Source organism: Lolium perenne, chromosome 7, assembly GCF_019359855.2.
Source record: "Lolium perenne isolate Kyuss_39 chromosome 7, Kyuss_2.0, whole genome shotgun sequence".
NCBI lineage: Eukaryota > Viridiplantae > Streptophyta > Magnoliopsida > Poales > Poaceae > Lolium > Lolium perenne.
The window spans coordinates 225291215-225306469 of NC_067250.2; the positions used below are offsets into that span (position 1 = coordinate 225291215).

At 48.9% G+C, this 15255-nt stretch overlaps 1 protein-coding gene across 1 annotated transcript; it reads right to left on the bottom strand.

Moving 5' to 3' along the window:
* Window positions 1-764: 764 nt before the first annotated feature.
* LOC127315431 (mitogen-activated protein kinase kinase kinase 18-like) lies at window positions 765-13413 on the bottom strand. Its single transcript, XM_071824216.1, has 2 exons — window positions 11695-13413; window positions 765-819 (listed from the first exon to the last, which is right to left on the bottom strand). The coding sequence occupies exons 1-2, from the start codon at window positions 13317-13319 to the stop codon at window positions 765-767; spliced, it is 1680 nt and encodes a 559-aa protein (XP_071680317.1). The 5' UTR covers window positions 13320-13413.
* Between the last annotated feature and the right edge of the window lie 1842 nt (window positions 13414-15255).

Genomic DNA, 15255 nt, shown 5'->3' on the forward strand with positions numbered 1-15255 from the left:
AGGCGCGCGGACGGAAAGGAGGAGGATGAAAGCCTCCGCCGCAGCCGCAGCCGCCACCGCCGCACCACCCAGCTCGTGAGCTGGAGTGGAATCCTCACGCGTACAGGCCGCCCGCGTCGAGTGAAATCCACGGCCCCGACGGCGAGCCGGCGAGGATCCGCCGGCGAGGCCGCCGGCCCCATACGTAGTAGGATAGAAGTAGTAGTGTAAAAAAAATGTAATAGGTTCTTCTAAATGAAAACAAATGTTTATGTCTATGACACGCGGGCCAGGGGCGGATAAGGGGCGGACGCGAGCGACCAGCCTTTCGCGTCCGCGACCACGCAAACCCGGCCCAGATTTAGGCCGGGTTTGCGTCGTTCCGGACGCCGCGGCCATCCGTTTTAGGGATTGGTCCGCACGCTGGGCCGGGTTTTTGTCCGTCTAGACCCATCCGGACGCGCGGGCACGGGATGGATCGCCCCGTTGGAGATGCCCTTACGTCCATGGAGATCCAGTGCAACATGCAGCAAAGGAGCACCTAGCTAGCTAGGTAGAGCTAGCTTGTCACATGGAGTGGAGGATATGAATTGGTGGCCAATTGGGCGCGCCCTTGTAGCATGATAGGCCATCGCCAGCTTCTCGGATAATCCTATTCTTTTGCCACTTGTGTCGATCGTCTTTTTACCTTTCGGTGACGGTGAGCCGACAGTTCTTGAACTTCTATCTAGCTTGAATCCACCGCCATATCCAAATTTCGGATGGGATACGTATGTTTGGGTGCATCAGTATATCTCGCTTGTGCTTATCTGCAAATTTTCATCGTGCAGCACGAACAGCCTAGTCAACACAGCAAGGATCCAATTACATGGCAGGACTAGGAGTCTCGGAAACAAAGATCGATCGTCACAACGTACGTACGTGGTATCCTAAACTTCGGCAGCATCGAACACAGCACCGCGTTACCTAGCCAAAGCTAGCAACTGGAGCTTGGACGGACCCAGCTGACAATTTCCGTCCGATGACATAGATGCCACACCCACTGACAGAAGTAGCCAATAACACTACCTATACAGATTACGGACTACCGTATACATATCCTTGCTTTAAAGTGATGCTGAGATGTCGTCGCTGATTGCTTGTAAGCTAGCTACAGCTTATTCAAGAACGTTTTCCAGATCCAACAATCACCATCACATGCAAAGCCCCGCATCGCCGAAGACAATCTTCAGGCGCTGAATGCTGCTACTTGCAAACTAACCAACATTTGCACATGCCGATGGAATATACCGCCGTCAGGCTGGCTCTTGCCGGATCCTTTCTGACGATCGTTCGAATGGAAGATGCTGCGCATCGCAGCGCGGACATGGGAACCTACGTCCTCTGCTTCTGCTGGTACAGAGAGAGATATGCCCTCTCCCTCCTTCCTACCCCGCTGCGATCTATGCACATAAAGTACAAACGAGCGACAGGCGGATGATTGATCCGATCTGGTTCGTACCGCCGAAGAAGATTTCAACAGTTAATAATCAAATCTCGCCTACTACAAGCAAGTGTACGATGCATACGATCCATGAGGCTGCCCGTAAAGTATTTGTATAGGGAGACTAGCTTTGGTACATCGAATGCAACTTGTTGGGAATAACAAATGGTTTGCTTGCCAGTTCATGTACCGTCACATGCCGTTTTTTCATCGGTTAATTAGCGCCTTTCCCTTTTCTAAATTATATTATGTAATCATGTGATCAGTGGTCGAGGCTCTGGTTGGGTAAAGTTGAGCGTCAAGGCCAACTTCCTCGATGTCAAGCTCAAGTCAAGTTATGCCCAAGGCCGAGGCTGCTAAGTTTCTCAAAAGGTTTCGCCTATTTGCAAGAACTCCTACGATGTGAACCGCAAGACTCTCAAAGTAACCCAACACACTACAAGCATAGTTTGTGAGGATTTCCCTTCTCATGGTCATGATGTTCCCAATGATGGTCCCAAGACGTGGCCATATTTTTTTTCCAAGTGACCCAGCGAAGGGGTCAATTTTCGTTACCAAAGAGATAACGAAAACATGGCCAGACAGCCAAGTATCATCCAGGTGATAGTAGGAAAATCAAAAAAGGAAGGGGGCAGGGGGGGGGGGAGCGCCGCCGACCGAACTAGGTTTTACAGGGCAGGATTTTTTTTTTTTGAGAACACAGTACAACGCAGACGCTCACAAACACGCACGTACAAACACCCCTATGAACGCACGCACGCACACCCTACCCCTATGAGCACCTCCGAGGGACTGAGCCGGCATATCTTGAGGTTGACGAAGTCACCACTGGCGCCTCGCTGTTGACGGGCACGTCACCTACCACTGAAAGCAAAGCGCCGGTTAAATCCTGGAATAAATCCAGGTAAATGCAAACACCCATGTCAAGTCTAGGACTTGAACCTGGGTGGGCTGGTTCCACCACAAGGGACCTAACCACCAGAGCCAAGCTCTGTTTGCTTACAGGGCAGGATTTGATAGGCAAAAACACACAATACGGGCATCAGCAGGAGCCAAAACAACCAAATTCCCCCAGCAACCAGAGCACTTTTCTTCAATCATGAGTACCAGATTTGTTATTGTCATCTCCAGTATCCATCTTGTCCATCAGAAGAGGAGGATTTGAGGCAGCCACCTGTTCCTAAGTCAGCAGCCATCGCAACATGGCTCAGGAGGTTATCAGCACCGGCTCGAATGTCTTTGGCATCTGTAGTTCCATGAAGACTTTCCCAGTATTTCATAAAAACAACAGAGTAACTTATGATTAGAACGGGGGGAATGAATAAGCTTGCCTTCAAAGTAAGAGGGATCTTGCTTTTCCATAAGTGCCTAAAAAATTTTGTACATGCCATTGATGCATAGATGTTTTGTACACTGACTTAACAGTAAATCTGCCACTTTTTGACCATTTCCAAAATGTTTATCTCTCTCCTCATTAAGATTGATATGAGATAATAAGGCCAAGAGTCTATTTTTCTGAATAACTAGATCAGGGGTCATCTATCTCTTAAAGGTAAAGTTCCAGCACATATCAGCAGCAACTGCCACTGAGATGCTTTGCTCATTACAGATAATGTAAATATCAGGGAACATGTCTTTCAGAGGGCTAATCCCACACCAGGAATCACCCTAGAAACTGGTCAATCTTCCATTTCCAACCTGCATCCTTCTCGCATGTTATATTGTGATCCAAATTCATATACTAAAGGGAGGCTAACTTCTGACGAGCGGAGCGAGGCCCGTCGTCGTACGGATCGTTGCCACCGTCTATATATATTCCCTGTAAGCCGCCGCTAGGGTTTTGTCGCATCATTGTACACCCACGGCGTTTGTAAACACCACCGAAATAGTGAAGTTTTGCTGACTGGCGCCCGTGGTTTTTTCCCTTGTGTGTTGCAAGGGTTTTCCACATTAAAATCTCGTGTCCCCTGCAGTGTTTTACTTTTCGTTCTTCGTTTATTGTGCATCTCGATTATAACAAGTGGTATCAGAGCCCGTGTTCTTTGGATCTAGGGTTTACGAGATGTCGTCACTGAAGTTCGATCTACCGCAGCTGGACAACACCACGAGATTTGCTTTGTGGCAAGTGAAGATGAGGGCGATTCTCGCCCAATCTTCAGATCTGGATGAAGCGATCGATGCTTTCGGCGAGAAAGCGAAGGATACCTGGACCGATGCGGAGAAGCGGAAAGACCGTAAGGCTTTATCGTTGATTCAGCTCCATCTGTCCAATAATATTCTGCAGGAAGTGCTGCAGGAGAAAACCACCGCCGAGTTATGGGTCAAACTAGAGGAGATCTGTTTGTCCAAGGATCTCACGGGCAGATTGCACGTGAAGATGAAGCTGTTCTCGCATAAGTTGCAAGAGGGGGGTTCGGTAATGAATCACCTATCTTCCTGGAAAGAGATTGTTTCTGATTTGCAGTCTATAGAAGTTAAGTATGAGGATGAGGATTTAGGTCTCCTTCTTTTATGCTCGCTGCCTAATTCTTTCAGTAATTTTCGTGACACCATATTATTGAGCCGCGACAAACTAACTCTCGCGGAAGTTTATGATGCTCTCCAACAAAAGGAGAAAATGAAATCTATGGTGCAGGCTGAAAGTTCGTCCTCCAAGGCGGAGGCATTAGAGGTCCGTGGCAGGCCTGAGCAGCGAGATAACTACTACCACAACAACAGAGATAAGAGCAAGGGCGACAGAGGTCGCTCAAAGTCCAAAGGACGTGACAAGTTCTGCAGGTATTGTAAGAAATCTAACCACAATACTGATGATTGTTGGAAGCTGCAGAACAAGGAGAAAAGTAGCGGAACTTACCAACCGAAAAATAATGATGGTAATGGTAAGCCTGCCGTTCTCACCGGTAAGGGTGAGGCTGCTGTTGTTGCTGGTAGTGATAGTTCTGATGGAGATTGCTTAGCTGTCTTGGCTGCATGTGTTTCACGTGATGATGAATGGATTCTTGATACTGCATGTTCGTTTCATATTTGCTGTAACAAAGATTGGTTCAGTTCTTATGAGTCTGTGCAGAGTGGAGATTTTGTGCGTGTGGGGAATGACAACCAGTGCAGCATTGTTGGCATTGGTTCTGTTCAGATCAAGACCCATGATGGGATGACACGCACGTTGACAGGAGTGAAACACATACCCTCCATGGCGAGGAATTTGATCTCCTTGAGTACCCTTGATTGTGACGGGTACAAGTACAAAGGTGGGAACAAACTTTTGAAGGTATCATCAGGTTCTCTCATTATTATGATTGGTGATATGAATTCTGCGAAATTATATGTCCTTAGAGGTAGCACTTTGCCTGGTATTGCTGCTGTTGTTAGTTCTGATGAAACTAGTAAGACTAACCTTTGGCATAAGCGTCTTGGACATATGAGTGAGCTTGGCATGGCAGAATTGGCAAAGAGAGAGCTAATTGATGGCTGCGATTTAGGTAATCTTGAGTTCTGTGAGCACTTCATCTTTGGTAAGCATAAAAGAGTAAAATTTGATGCTTCCGTTCATACCACCAAAGGCATTTTAGATTATGTACACGCTGATGTTTGGGGTCCGTCTCGTAGAACTTCTAATGGTGGTGCTAATTACATGCTTACTATTATTGATGATTACTCAAGGAAAGTGTGGCCATATTTCCTGAAACATAAATCTGATGTTTTTAATGCTTTTAAGAAGTGGAAAGTTATGGTAGAAACCCAAACTGAAAAGAAGGTTAAGATACTCCGTACTGACAATGGTATGGAATTTTGTTCAAATGAATTTGATGATTTTTGCAGCAATGATGGGATGGTAAGACATCATACCATTCCGTACACCCCTCAACAGAATGGCGTGGCTGAACGCATGAACATGACCATTATTTCGAGGGCTCGCTGCATGTTGTCTAATGCAAAGATGCATAGAAGTTTTTGGGCTGAAGCAGCCTCCACCGCATGTTATCTCATCAACAGGTCACCTTCTGTTCCACTTGATAAGAAAACTCCAATTGAGGTATGGTCTGGTTCGCTCACGATTATTCAGATTTGAGAGTTTTTGGTTGCACTGCTTACGCTCATGTTTATAATGGAAAGTTGGAGCCAAGGGCTGTTAAGTGCATCTTCCTTGGTTATGGTTCAAGAGTTAAGGCATACAGATTATGGAATCCTGAAACTAAGAAAATTGTGTTGAGCAGGAATGTCGTTTTTAATGAGGCGGTTATGTTTAATGATAGTCCGTCTACTGATATTTCTGATGCTATTGATTCTCCTGATGTTTCTGATGATGAGCAGCACAGAATTGGCGTGCAGGTGGAGCACGCAAAGGAGAATGAAAATGTGGTTCCTGAAACCAACAATGATGATAATGATGTTCCACCTTCACCACCTTTTGTTCAGCGACAAGGACGGTCTATTGCTGCTGACCGCCCTAAGAGAAATATTACACCTCCTACCCGATTAATTCAAGAATGTGATATTGTTGATTATGCTTTGAGTTGTGCTGAACAGGTGGAGCATGATATTGAACCAGCTACATATACTGAAGCCATTGCTTCGGTTGATAAAGAGAAGTGGGTAGGTGCGATGCAAGAAGAGATGCAATCGCTTGAGAAGAATGGCACATGGAATGTTGTGCACTTGCCTAAACAAAAGAAGGCTGTCCGCTGCAAGTGGATATTTAAAAGAAAGGAAGGTTTGTCTCCTAATGAGCCTCCACGGTTTAAGGCAAGGTTAGTAGCAAAAGGTTTCAGTCAAATTCCAGGTGTTGATTATAATGATGTTTTCTCCCCGGTTGTGAAGCATAGTTCTATTCGTGCTTTCTTTGGCATTGTTGCTATGCATGATCTTGAGCTTGAGCAGCTAGATGTAAAGACTGCTTTTCTGCATGGTGAGTTGGAGGAGGAGATATATATGGACCAACCTGAAGGTTATGTTGTGCCTGGTAAGGAGGATCTTGTTTGCAAATTTAAGAGGTCCCTTTATGGTCTGAAACAGTCGCCACGACAGTGGTATAAAAGGTTTGATTCATTTATGCTTACACATGGTTTTGAGAGATCTCAGTATGATAGTTGTGTGTATATCAAGTTTGTTAATGGAACACCTATTTATTTGCTACTATATGTTGATGATATGTTGATTGCTGCCAAGAGCATGAAAGAGATCACTATTTTAAAGAATCAATTAAGTAGTGAGTTTGAGATGAAGGATCTTGGTCCTGCTAAGAAAATACTAGGCATGGAAATTAAAAGGGATAGAAAGTCTAGTTTGTTGTTTCTTAGTCAGGAAAAGTACATTGAGAAAGTTCTTCATCGTTTTAATATGCATGATGCAAAGTCAGTTACCACTCCTATTGCTTCTCATTTCAAGTTGTCAGCTTTGCAATGTCCTAGCTCTGAAGATGGTATTGAGTACATGTCTCGAGTTCCCTATTCTAGTGCTGTTGGTTCCTTGATGTATGCCATGGTTTGTTCACGTCCTGATCTGTCATATGCTATGAGTTTGGTCAGTCGATACATGGCTAATCCTGGTAAAGAACATTGGAAAGTTGTTCAGTGGATTTTCAGGTACCTTCGCGGCACATCAAAAGCTTGCTTGAGGTTTGGCAGGATTGGTGAGGGGCTCACGGATATGTGGATTCAGATTATGTCACGATTTGGATAAGAGAAGGTCCCTCACAGGTTATGTGTTTATCGTTGGTGGATGTCTGTTAGCTGGAAGGCTACTTTGCAGGATGCTGTTGCACAATCTACTACTGAGGCTGAGTACATGGCTATTGCTGAGGCAGGTAAAGAGGCTGTTTGGCTGAAAGGTTTATATGCTGAGCTTTGTGGAGATAATTCTTGCATTAAGTTGTTCAGTGACAGTCAAAGTGTTATTTATCTTACTAAAGATCAGATGTTCCATGAGAGGACAAAGCACATTGATATTAAGTACCACGCAATCAGACATGTGGTTGCAAAAGGTAAAGTGAAGGTATGCAAGATTAGTACTCATGATAATCCTGCTGATATGATGACTAAGCCTGTCCCTGTGTCCAAGTTTGAGCTTTGCTCAAGCTTGGTTGGTATAACTGTTTAGCCCAAGTGGCTATTGGCGCCAGCAAGTGTTTTCTTTGTTGATTCAGGTGATTGTTGAAGTTCATGCTACAAGGAATTTGTCTCAAGGTGGAGTTTGTTATATTGTGATCCAAATTCATATACTAAAGGGAGGCTAACTTCTGACGAGCGGAGCGAGGCCCGTCGCCAGAGGCCCGTCGTCGTACGGATCGTTGCCACCGTCTATATATATTCCCTGTAAGCCACCGCTAGGGTTTTGTCGCATCATTGTACACCCACGGCGTTTGTAAACACCACCGAAATAGTGAAGTTTTGCTGGCTGGCGCCCGTGGTTTTTTTCCCTTGTGTGTTGCAAGGGTTTTCCACGTTAAAATCTCGTGTCCCCTCAGTGTTTTACTTTTCGTTCTTCGTTTATTGTGCATCTCGATTATAACATCGCACACAGATACACATTTTTAATTTGCAACATGTCAACTCACAGAGGGGAACCACCAAGCCTGTGTTTTACAAAAAACACACCAGCACCTCTAAGATATTTGTTCCTCATGAACTCCTGCTAGGGCCCATTGTCACTCTCTAATTTCCACCACTATTTACACATCAGACTATATTGAATTTATACAGATCCTTCAAGCCTAGACCACCTTTCTTTCTTGGATTACAAATTCATTTCCATCTCACAAAATGGCATTTTCCTTTGTCAGTGTTTATGGGTTTATCAATCTCTTCAATGTTTGTCTTATATAGCAATCTCATGGACATTTGATATACTGCAATACCGAATAAACATACATCAATTTTGATGAATCTTACACCAATGGACATAGTATTGCCAACCCAGCCACTCTTTTTTTTTTGTTCTATCACCCAGAAACCACATTTCAGCAACAGTAAGTCTCCTGGCACGTATAGGTGTGCCTAGATATTTGATTGGCCAGGAACCTTTAAAACAGACCAGCAAAGCAATGAGCTTTAATTTCATCATCCAGTATCAACATAACTTCAATCTTCTCAAAATTTATCTTCAGATCAGACATGGAGTCAAAAACGTACAACAAGAGTTTCAAATTTCTTGCCTGGTGCAAATCATCTTGAATCAGGAGAATATTATCATCAGTATACTGAAGCATAGCAACTCCCTTGTCAACCAAATTAGTAGCTAACCCACATGTATTGGGATGGACGGGACGTCGATGTGGTGCTACGCCACTAAGGCTATAGACTGGCGCCGCCTCCACCACCACTGTGGGAAACTTTTCGTTGGTCGGTCCACTCTCTGCCTCGTCGTTTGGTGAGGTCGTCGGTCTCACACAGCGGATCATCTCGCTTGGGGCCATCTCTCTGCATCCCCAAGTCGGAGCAATCACCCCTCCCTCCGACACGATGTCTTGAGAGCTGAAGGCCGAGGCCGAGCCACCCCTCCCTCAGTGCCACACTGCCACTTTTCCTTCCGACGCCCCAACAATGAGAGGTTAGCTTGGCTGCCGCTACCGTCAAAGGAGGACACGAAGAAGGTGGCCTTTTATATGCGTCGCTTCGTGTGCCCGATGACCTGGACGACTCGTAGGGGCACACCAAGGTGCTGATAGGATCGACGAACAAAGTGCCGACGCTGACAAGGAATACACTAGATGGTGGTCTGCGACGAAGAGCAGCGCCATCATCAACCTGGACGGTGATGAGCTAGTCTTTCCTACGTGGCTTCTCATTCTCCTTCTACGACGAGGATGTCGACGACGGTGACAATAGAGGCGAAGGGGCGGGCAACGACGCTTGGTGGGCTTGACTTGCGTCTTCAACCGGTGCTAGTAAATCAAGGGTCTATGAGGTTTAGTTTAAATTTCTCTAGACTTTGTTCAAACCATTGTTAATAAATCTAAGTTTGAATGAATTTCATCGTTTGTTTAAAAGTTGTTTTTTTTCTTATTTAGGGGCTATTTGAGAATTGTCGGTTTTGGGAGCGCTCACGCGTGACACATGAAAGTTTGAGGTACAGTACCTGCTACTGTTGCTGCTAAGAGCATCTCCACTCGTCCCCCCGACGAGGCCCCCGAGCGACGTTTTTCCCATCCGGACGGCGAAATTCGGCCCAGTCGCGCCCCCGGTTCCTCGTTTTCGTCCGGATTTGGCCCTTCATCCATCCGGTGAGCCCACGCCATCCCCGGCCCCCCGGGGACCTATCGGGGACTTCGGACGAGTGAAAAGCGGGGAAGGGCCCGATCTGTCGGTGATTCGACACACGAACCCCACCGCCACCTCGCTCAAAATCTCCCCCACCCCTCGTATCTCTCTCGCCGCCGGCACCACCCCGCCGGCTTGTTGCCCAGATTCTGCCGTCCCTCCTTCCCCACCTGCCTATATTCCACCGTCTTTCGACGACGGCCTATCTGGCTGCTCTTCCGCCGGCCTGTTTTCCGACTTTGGCCTGCTCCTCGTCGCTCGCGGCTCGGGTTGCCTCGACCACGCCCGTCAGGTGTTCGTCCATTTGCCTCGCCGGCCATGGACTCGGACGAAGAGGAGGAGCAGATGTTCGTCGAGCTTATGCAAGAAGAGATGGCAGCAGCCGCCCAAGACGACGAGCACATGATGATCCTCGGTTGCTTGGCAAGCATGTACGCCGGACTGGCAACTGGTCGACGTGGTGGGTCGGCACCAGGTCGCCGGAAGTGCAAGCCGAGACAGCGAATGGAGGGCTACTGCATGTTGTACGCCGACAATCCATTGCACGGTGAGAGTGTTTTCCGGCGTCGTTTCAGGATGAGCAAAAAGCTATTTCTGCAAATTGTGTATGCCATCCGAGACTTTGATCCCTACTTCAGATGCAAGGCGGATTGCACTGGTTTGGTTGGATTTTCGTCCATCGCGAGAAGTGCACAGTGGCTATGAGGATGCTGGCGTCTGGAGCTCCCGGTGATAGTGCAGATGACTATCTTCGGATGGCGGAGTCCACCGCCCTTGATTGTTTCTACCGGTTCTGCAGGGCCATCATAGCAGTGTTCGGGGACTATTACTTGAGATCACCCACTATCGAAGACACTCAGAGGATCCTTGCAACAAATGAAGCTAGGGGTTTTCCAGGGATGCTTGGAAGCATTGACTGCATGCATTGGCAATGGAAGAACTGTCCGTTTGCGTGGCAGGGAATGTACAAGGGTAACAAAAAAGGTTGCACTGTGATACTTGAAGCAGTGGCTACCCATGATCTCTGGATTTGGCACTCTTTCTTTGGTATGCCTGGATCCAACAATGACATCAACGTCCTAAACTGCTCCCCGGTCTTTTCCAAGCTTGTTGAGGGTCATGCTCCCCCGGTGGACTATGTGATCAATGGTCGGCACTACAACAAAGGATACTACCTTGCAGACGGTATCTATCCAAAGTGGGCAACATTTGTGAAGACTATCTTGAACCCTAGCACCCCCAAACTTTGCGAGTTTGTCAAGAAACAAGAAGCTTGCCGAAAAGACGTCGAGCGTGCATTTGGTGTCCTCCAGCAGAGATTTGCTGTCGTCCGGTTCCCCGCTATGACTTGGTCCAAAGATCAGATGTGGGAGGTGATGAACTGCTGTGTGTGCCTACACAATATGATTATTGAAAATGAGCGAAAGCATCCGGTTCCTCTGGCTGAGCAAGAAGCACCATATGAGAGAGAGGGTCCTCTTGCACAGCCTAATCACCAGGTGCCTCCATCATGGACCGCCTTCATTGCTATGCGCCAGGAGATTCGAGACTCTACAATGCATCAGCTGCTGCAAGATGATCTGGTGGAGCACATATGGAGGCTCCGAGGCAATGCCAACGCCGACGCCAACTAGTTTGTCTTAATTTGTTTGAAAAATTGTGAAATTGTGTGCTTCATTTGTTTCAGCACTTGTTAAACATTGTACTGACTATCGCCGAATTTGTTTCAGCAATTTTCGTACTCTTGGTCGCCGAACTTGTTAAATTTTATGTTAAATTTGTTTGAAATATGTCAAATGGTCGAGGTTGGGGGTTTCCTGCCGGAGGGACGGCTGGATCTTCGGCGCTCCCTAGACCAAATCTTTCTCCAATCGGACGAAAATTTCGCCGGATTTGGGCGTGGGAAGCGGCAACGAGTGGGGATGCTCTAATAGTGGGGCGGATCGGAGAGGAGAAACAAATGACAGGACGAATAACAGCAGGGGAAAAGGTAAACTTGCGCAGCCAGCCGGGACAAACAATAACATATCCGAAAAGAATCCATTGCTTGTGATTGGAAGAATGGCTGTACATTCGCTGCTAATCACGTGATCACCATCATCACTCCGCTCCCCATTACATTTACAGCTGCTCGTGTCATCGTGACGATCGCCGTCGGCATGTGATGAGGCCTGGCTGTTCGAGGCCCCAGCGTCAGCCACACGCCCGGCGGAGCTGCTGCCGCCGACGGGAGAATCGCCGTCGGTATCCGCCTCCGGCGACATTGCGGGCTCGTCGTCGTCGTGGACGGTGGGGCCGGAGGAATGTACCGTTATCCAGCTCGCGTCCCAGGTCCAGTCCGGCGCGCCGGCGGCCAGGGCGCGGACTCTGTCGATGGGGCAGACGGTAGCTGTGTTCGCCGTCGTGTCGTCGTCGTCCTCCTCCCACAATGCCTGGTCCAGGACGCTCTTGGGGGACACGAACAACTCCTTCTCGGCGATCACCGGCACGAAACTGTACGACGAGGCGGCGGCGGCGGCGACGAACTCGTGCTTGAGCAGCTGCTCTGCCGTCCACCGCTTTCCGGCGTCCTGGAGCAAACACCTGCCCAAGAAGTCTTTGCCTTCCTCCGACAGCCACCGCGGGAGCTCCGGCGCCTCGCCCGAGAACGCGACGTGGTGCAGCGTCGCCACGGTGCTGGCGAACCGCTGCCACGGCGCGGCGCCGGTGGCCATCTCGATGATCGTGCATCCCAGCGCCCAGATGTCCACAGCCGGGCCTTGCGTCTCGCCCCGCGCAGCCTCCGGCGCCATGAACGCCGGCGTGCCACCGCCGCCCATCGCACGCTCACCCGCAATGCCGCTGCCCACCCGCCGCGCGCACCCGAAGTCGGCGATCATGGCGCGGCCGTCGGCGCCGATGAGCACGTTCCGGCCCTTGACGTCGCAGTGCGCGACCCCGGCGGAGTGCGCGTGCGCCAGCCCCAGCAGGATGTCGCGCGCGCGGGACCGGATCAGGGTCTCGTCGCACCGCCCGCTGTGCCGCCTGATCTCGTCGGCAAGCGACCCGCCGGGCGCGTACTCCATGAGCATATCGTACCCGCCGCTGCCGTCGTCGGACGCGGACACTTCCGAGCCAAGGCAGCGAACCACGTAGGGAGAGCTGAGGCTGCGGAGGATGCTCTGCTCCCGGCGGAGCTCGGCGGCCCGGTCGGCGCCCACGGACTTCACAGCGAGCAATTCGCCGGTCAGGCGATCGACGGCGAGCGACACGGTGGCGGAGGAGCCCCTGCCGATCGTCGGTCCCCGCGTCCACTCCACGACGCCCATTCTTGCAGCCATGGTCGCCGCCGCAAGAATGGGTTGGCGATCGGTGGCGTGCGCTCTGCTTCTTGTTTTGCAGTGGTGGACGCAATTGGAATTGGGGGCAGGGATGAGTACTCTACTCACCACCACACCTCGCGCTTCCTGTGATCGGCCATGTTTATATACTGCAACAACAAGGCTAGCAGATAGAGCGGCGATGCTTTGGAAGGGCTGGGGTGGTTGATTGTGGGCTGTCCAAAGTGCTCCGAGGCGGCCGTCGCGACGAGATTCGCCATTTGGCAAAACGGGACTGGCCATTTGGCCTTCCTATTCTAATCTGACAGTATTCTTTCTTTTTCCTCTCAGTTTCATATTGGCAGCACCTAATCAGTGGTACAATGGGGCACATTGCCATGCTGGACCTCAGGGTTTTATTGGTCACGCCTAATCAACAATCATGTGAGGGGGACACTTGTCGTCGACAGAGGTTTTGCCCGGCTTGTGTGGAATGGAATATTGGAGGATTGGGAGGCCTCTCTCCTGACTTAACTTGAGCTTTTGTTTGTTTGCAGGCTGGCTAAAAGAATCCCAATGGAGTCCATCAAACAAGCTCCTCGATGTTCTATTGATGCGTTAGACAGAAATTCACGCTTTGGCGCGCGTTCAAAATCGAGTTTCTATCCAGTGCACCCCAATAGCATATCTAGCGTTTTCAGGATGTCTCCAACCCACGAGGCGCGTGGTCGGTGTCCCGCACACAAGCGACAAGACGGCTAGTGACCATTGTCATTGACATAGCCAAAATCATATTTAACTTTTCCCTTTCCTCTTGCCACCTCATTTCTCCCGACCAGCCGCTACTCTTTCTCGCCCAGCACATGTCGTCGCCAACGCAACATAACACCCTTGTTGTTGTTGTGTCGGCCAAGGTGATGAAGGGCGCGAATGAGGCCTTCGTCAAGCCACGCAAGCAAATGCCGCCAAAGAAGAAGCAGGCGGGGATGACCGAGGAAGAGTGGGAGGCCATCCTCATCCGGAGGAAGTACGTACTCCACGTCGTAAAATCCAGTGGTTGTGCGTCAAAGCGAACATCAAGAAGGAGGCGGCCGCGAACCTTTCCATAGTACAAGGGTTTGGCATGGGCACCACTCCCCGCGATGGCGGTGGTAGACAAAGTAGATCGACGTCGGTAACCGTTCGAGGACAGCATCGCCGTCATCCCCAACCTTCTTCTAGGAGAGCACATAAATGATGTTGTTGTCAAGGTTGCCCTCGAGTAGGTCGATAGCGATTCGCACAGTGGATTGAACCCAACACCTTGTTTTCCCTGAGCACCATCGACCACGTCCCACGGCCCTCATCGACCTCAACCGTACCCTAGTGATGGCAAGGATAGGCTGAAGAATGCCAGTCACCGAGGCCCTTGTGGAAGTCGTTGGAACACCGATGCTTGTGTGATTCTTGAAATGGGGTGAGTATTGATCCCTGACACAACCAATTAAACTCATTTTTCGATAAAGGGAATATATTAATATCAAAAGATACCAATTACACCCAGCCTCTGCAATAACACACCACCCTAATGGCACTACGGATGCACACAGCCAAAAAAGAAAATAAAACTAAGAAACAAAAGTCCCGCTACAGTATCTCGGGCGTAACAACAACAATACATCCACCGCCAAGACAACACATGAAATACAGACTCTCCAAAAACGACGTCTTCAAGAAGGAAATAATGCTCTAACACCGTCGTCGCCCGATCAAAGATCTTATGTCTTCACCCTGAAGATAGTCCCCGCTCTCAAAACAATGCCTCCAACAAGACCAATTAAACTCATACGTTGAATTTTTACGCTAGAGCAAATCGGTCCTCTCAAAACAATGCATTTAATATGCCATTGTCAGGCAGAAACTAACTAAATCCAGACCTTAGATCTGAAGGAAGAATGGAAGTGGTCTGCCACTTACCTCAATCAATCAATCGACCGACGCTATGAAATGAAGGATTAGCTTCCACAATGCAATCCCTCTGGCCGACTAAGTGTACTGCTAGGGCCAACCAACCACTTATCAACAGTTTGGAATCGAATACTGGTCTTCTCCACCCTGACGGTTCACGCAACGTCATATTGCCTTTAAGTCCTACATTCAGTGACATAATAATTGACGATTGTTAACTGTTTTCCCCGCGTTGAAAGCATGCGTTTTTTTGCTCCTGATTTGATGCACAACCGCAAGAACACTACTACTA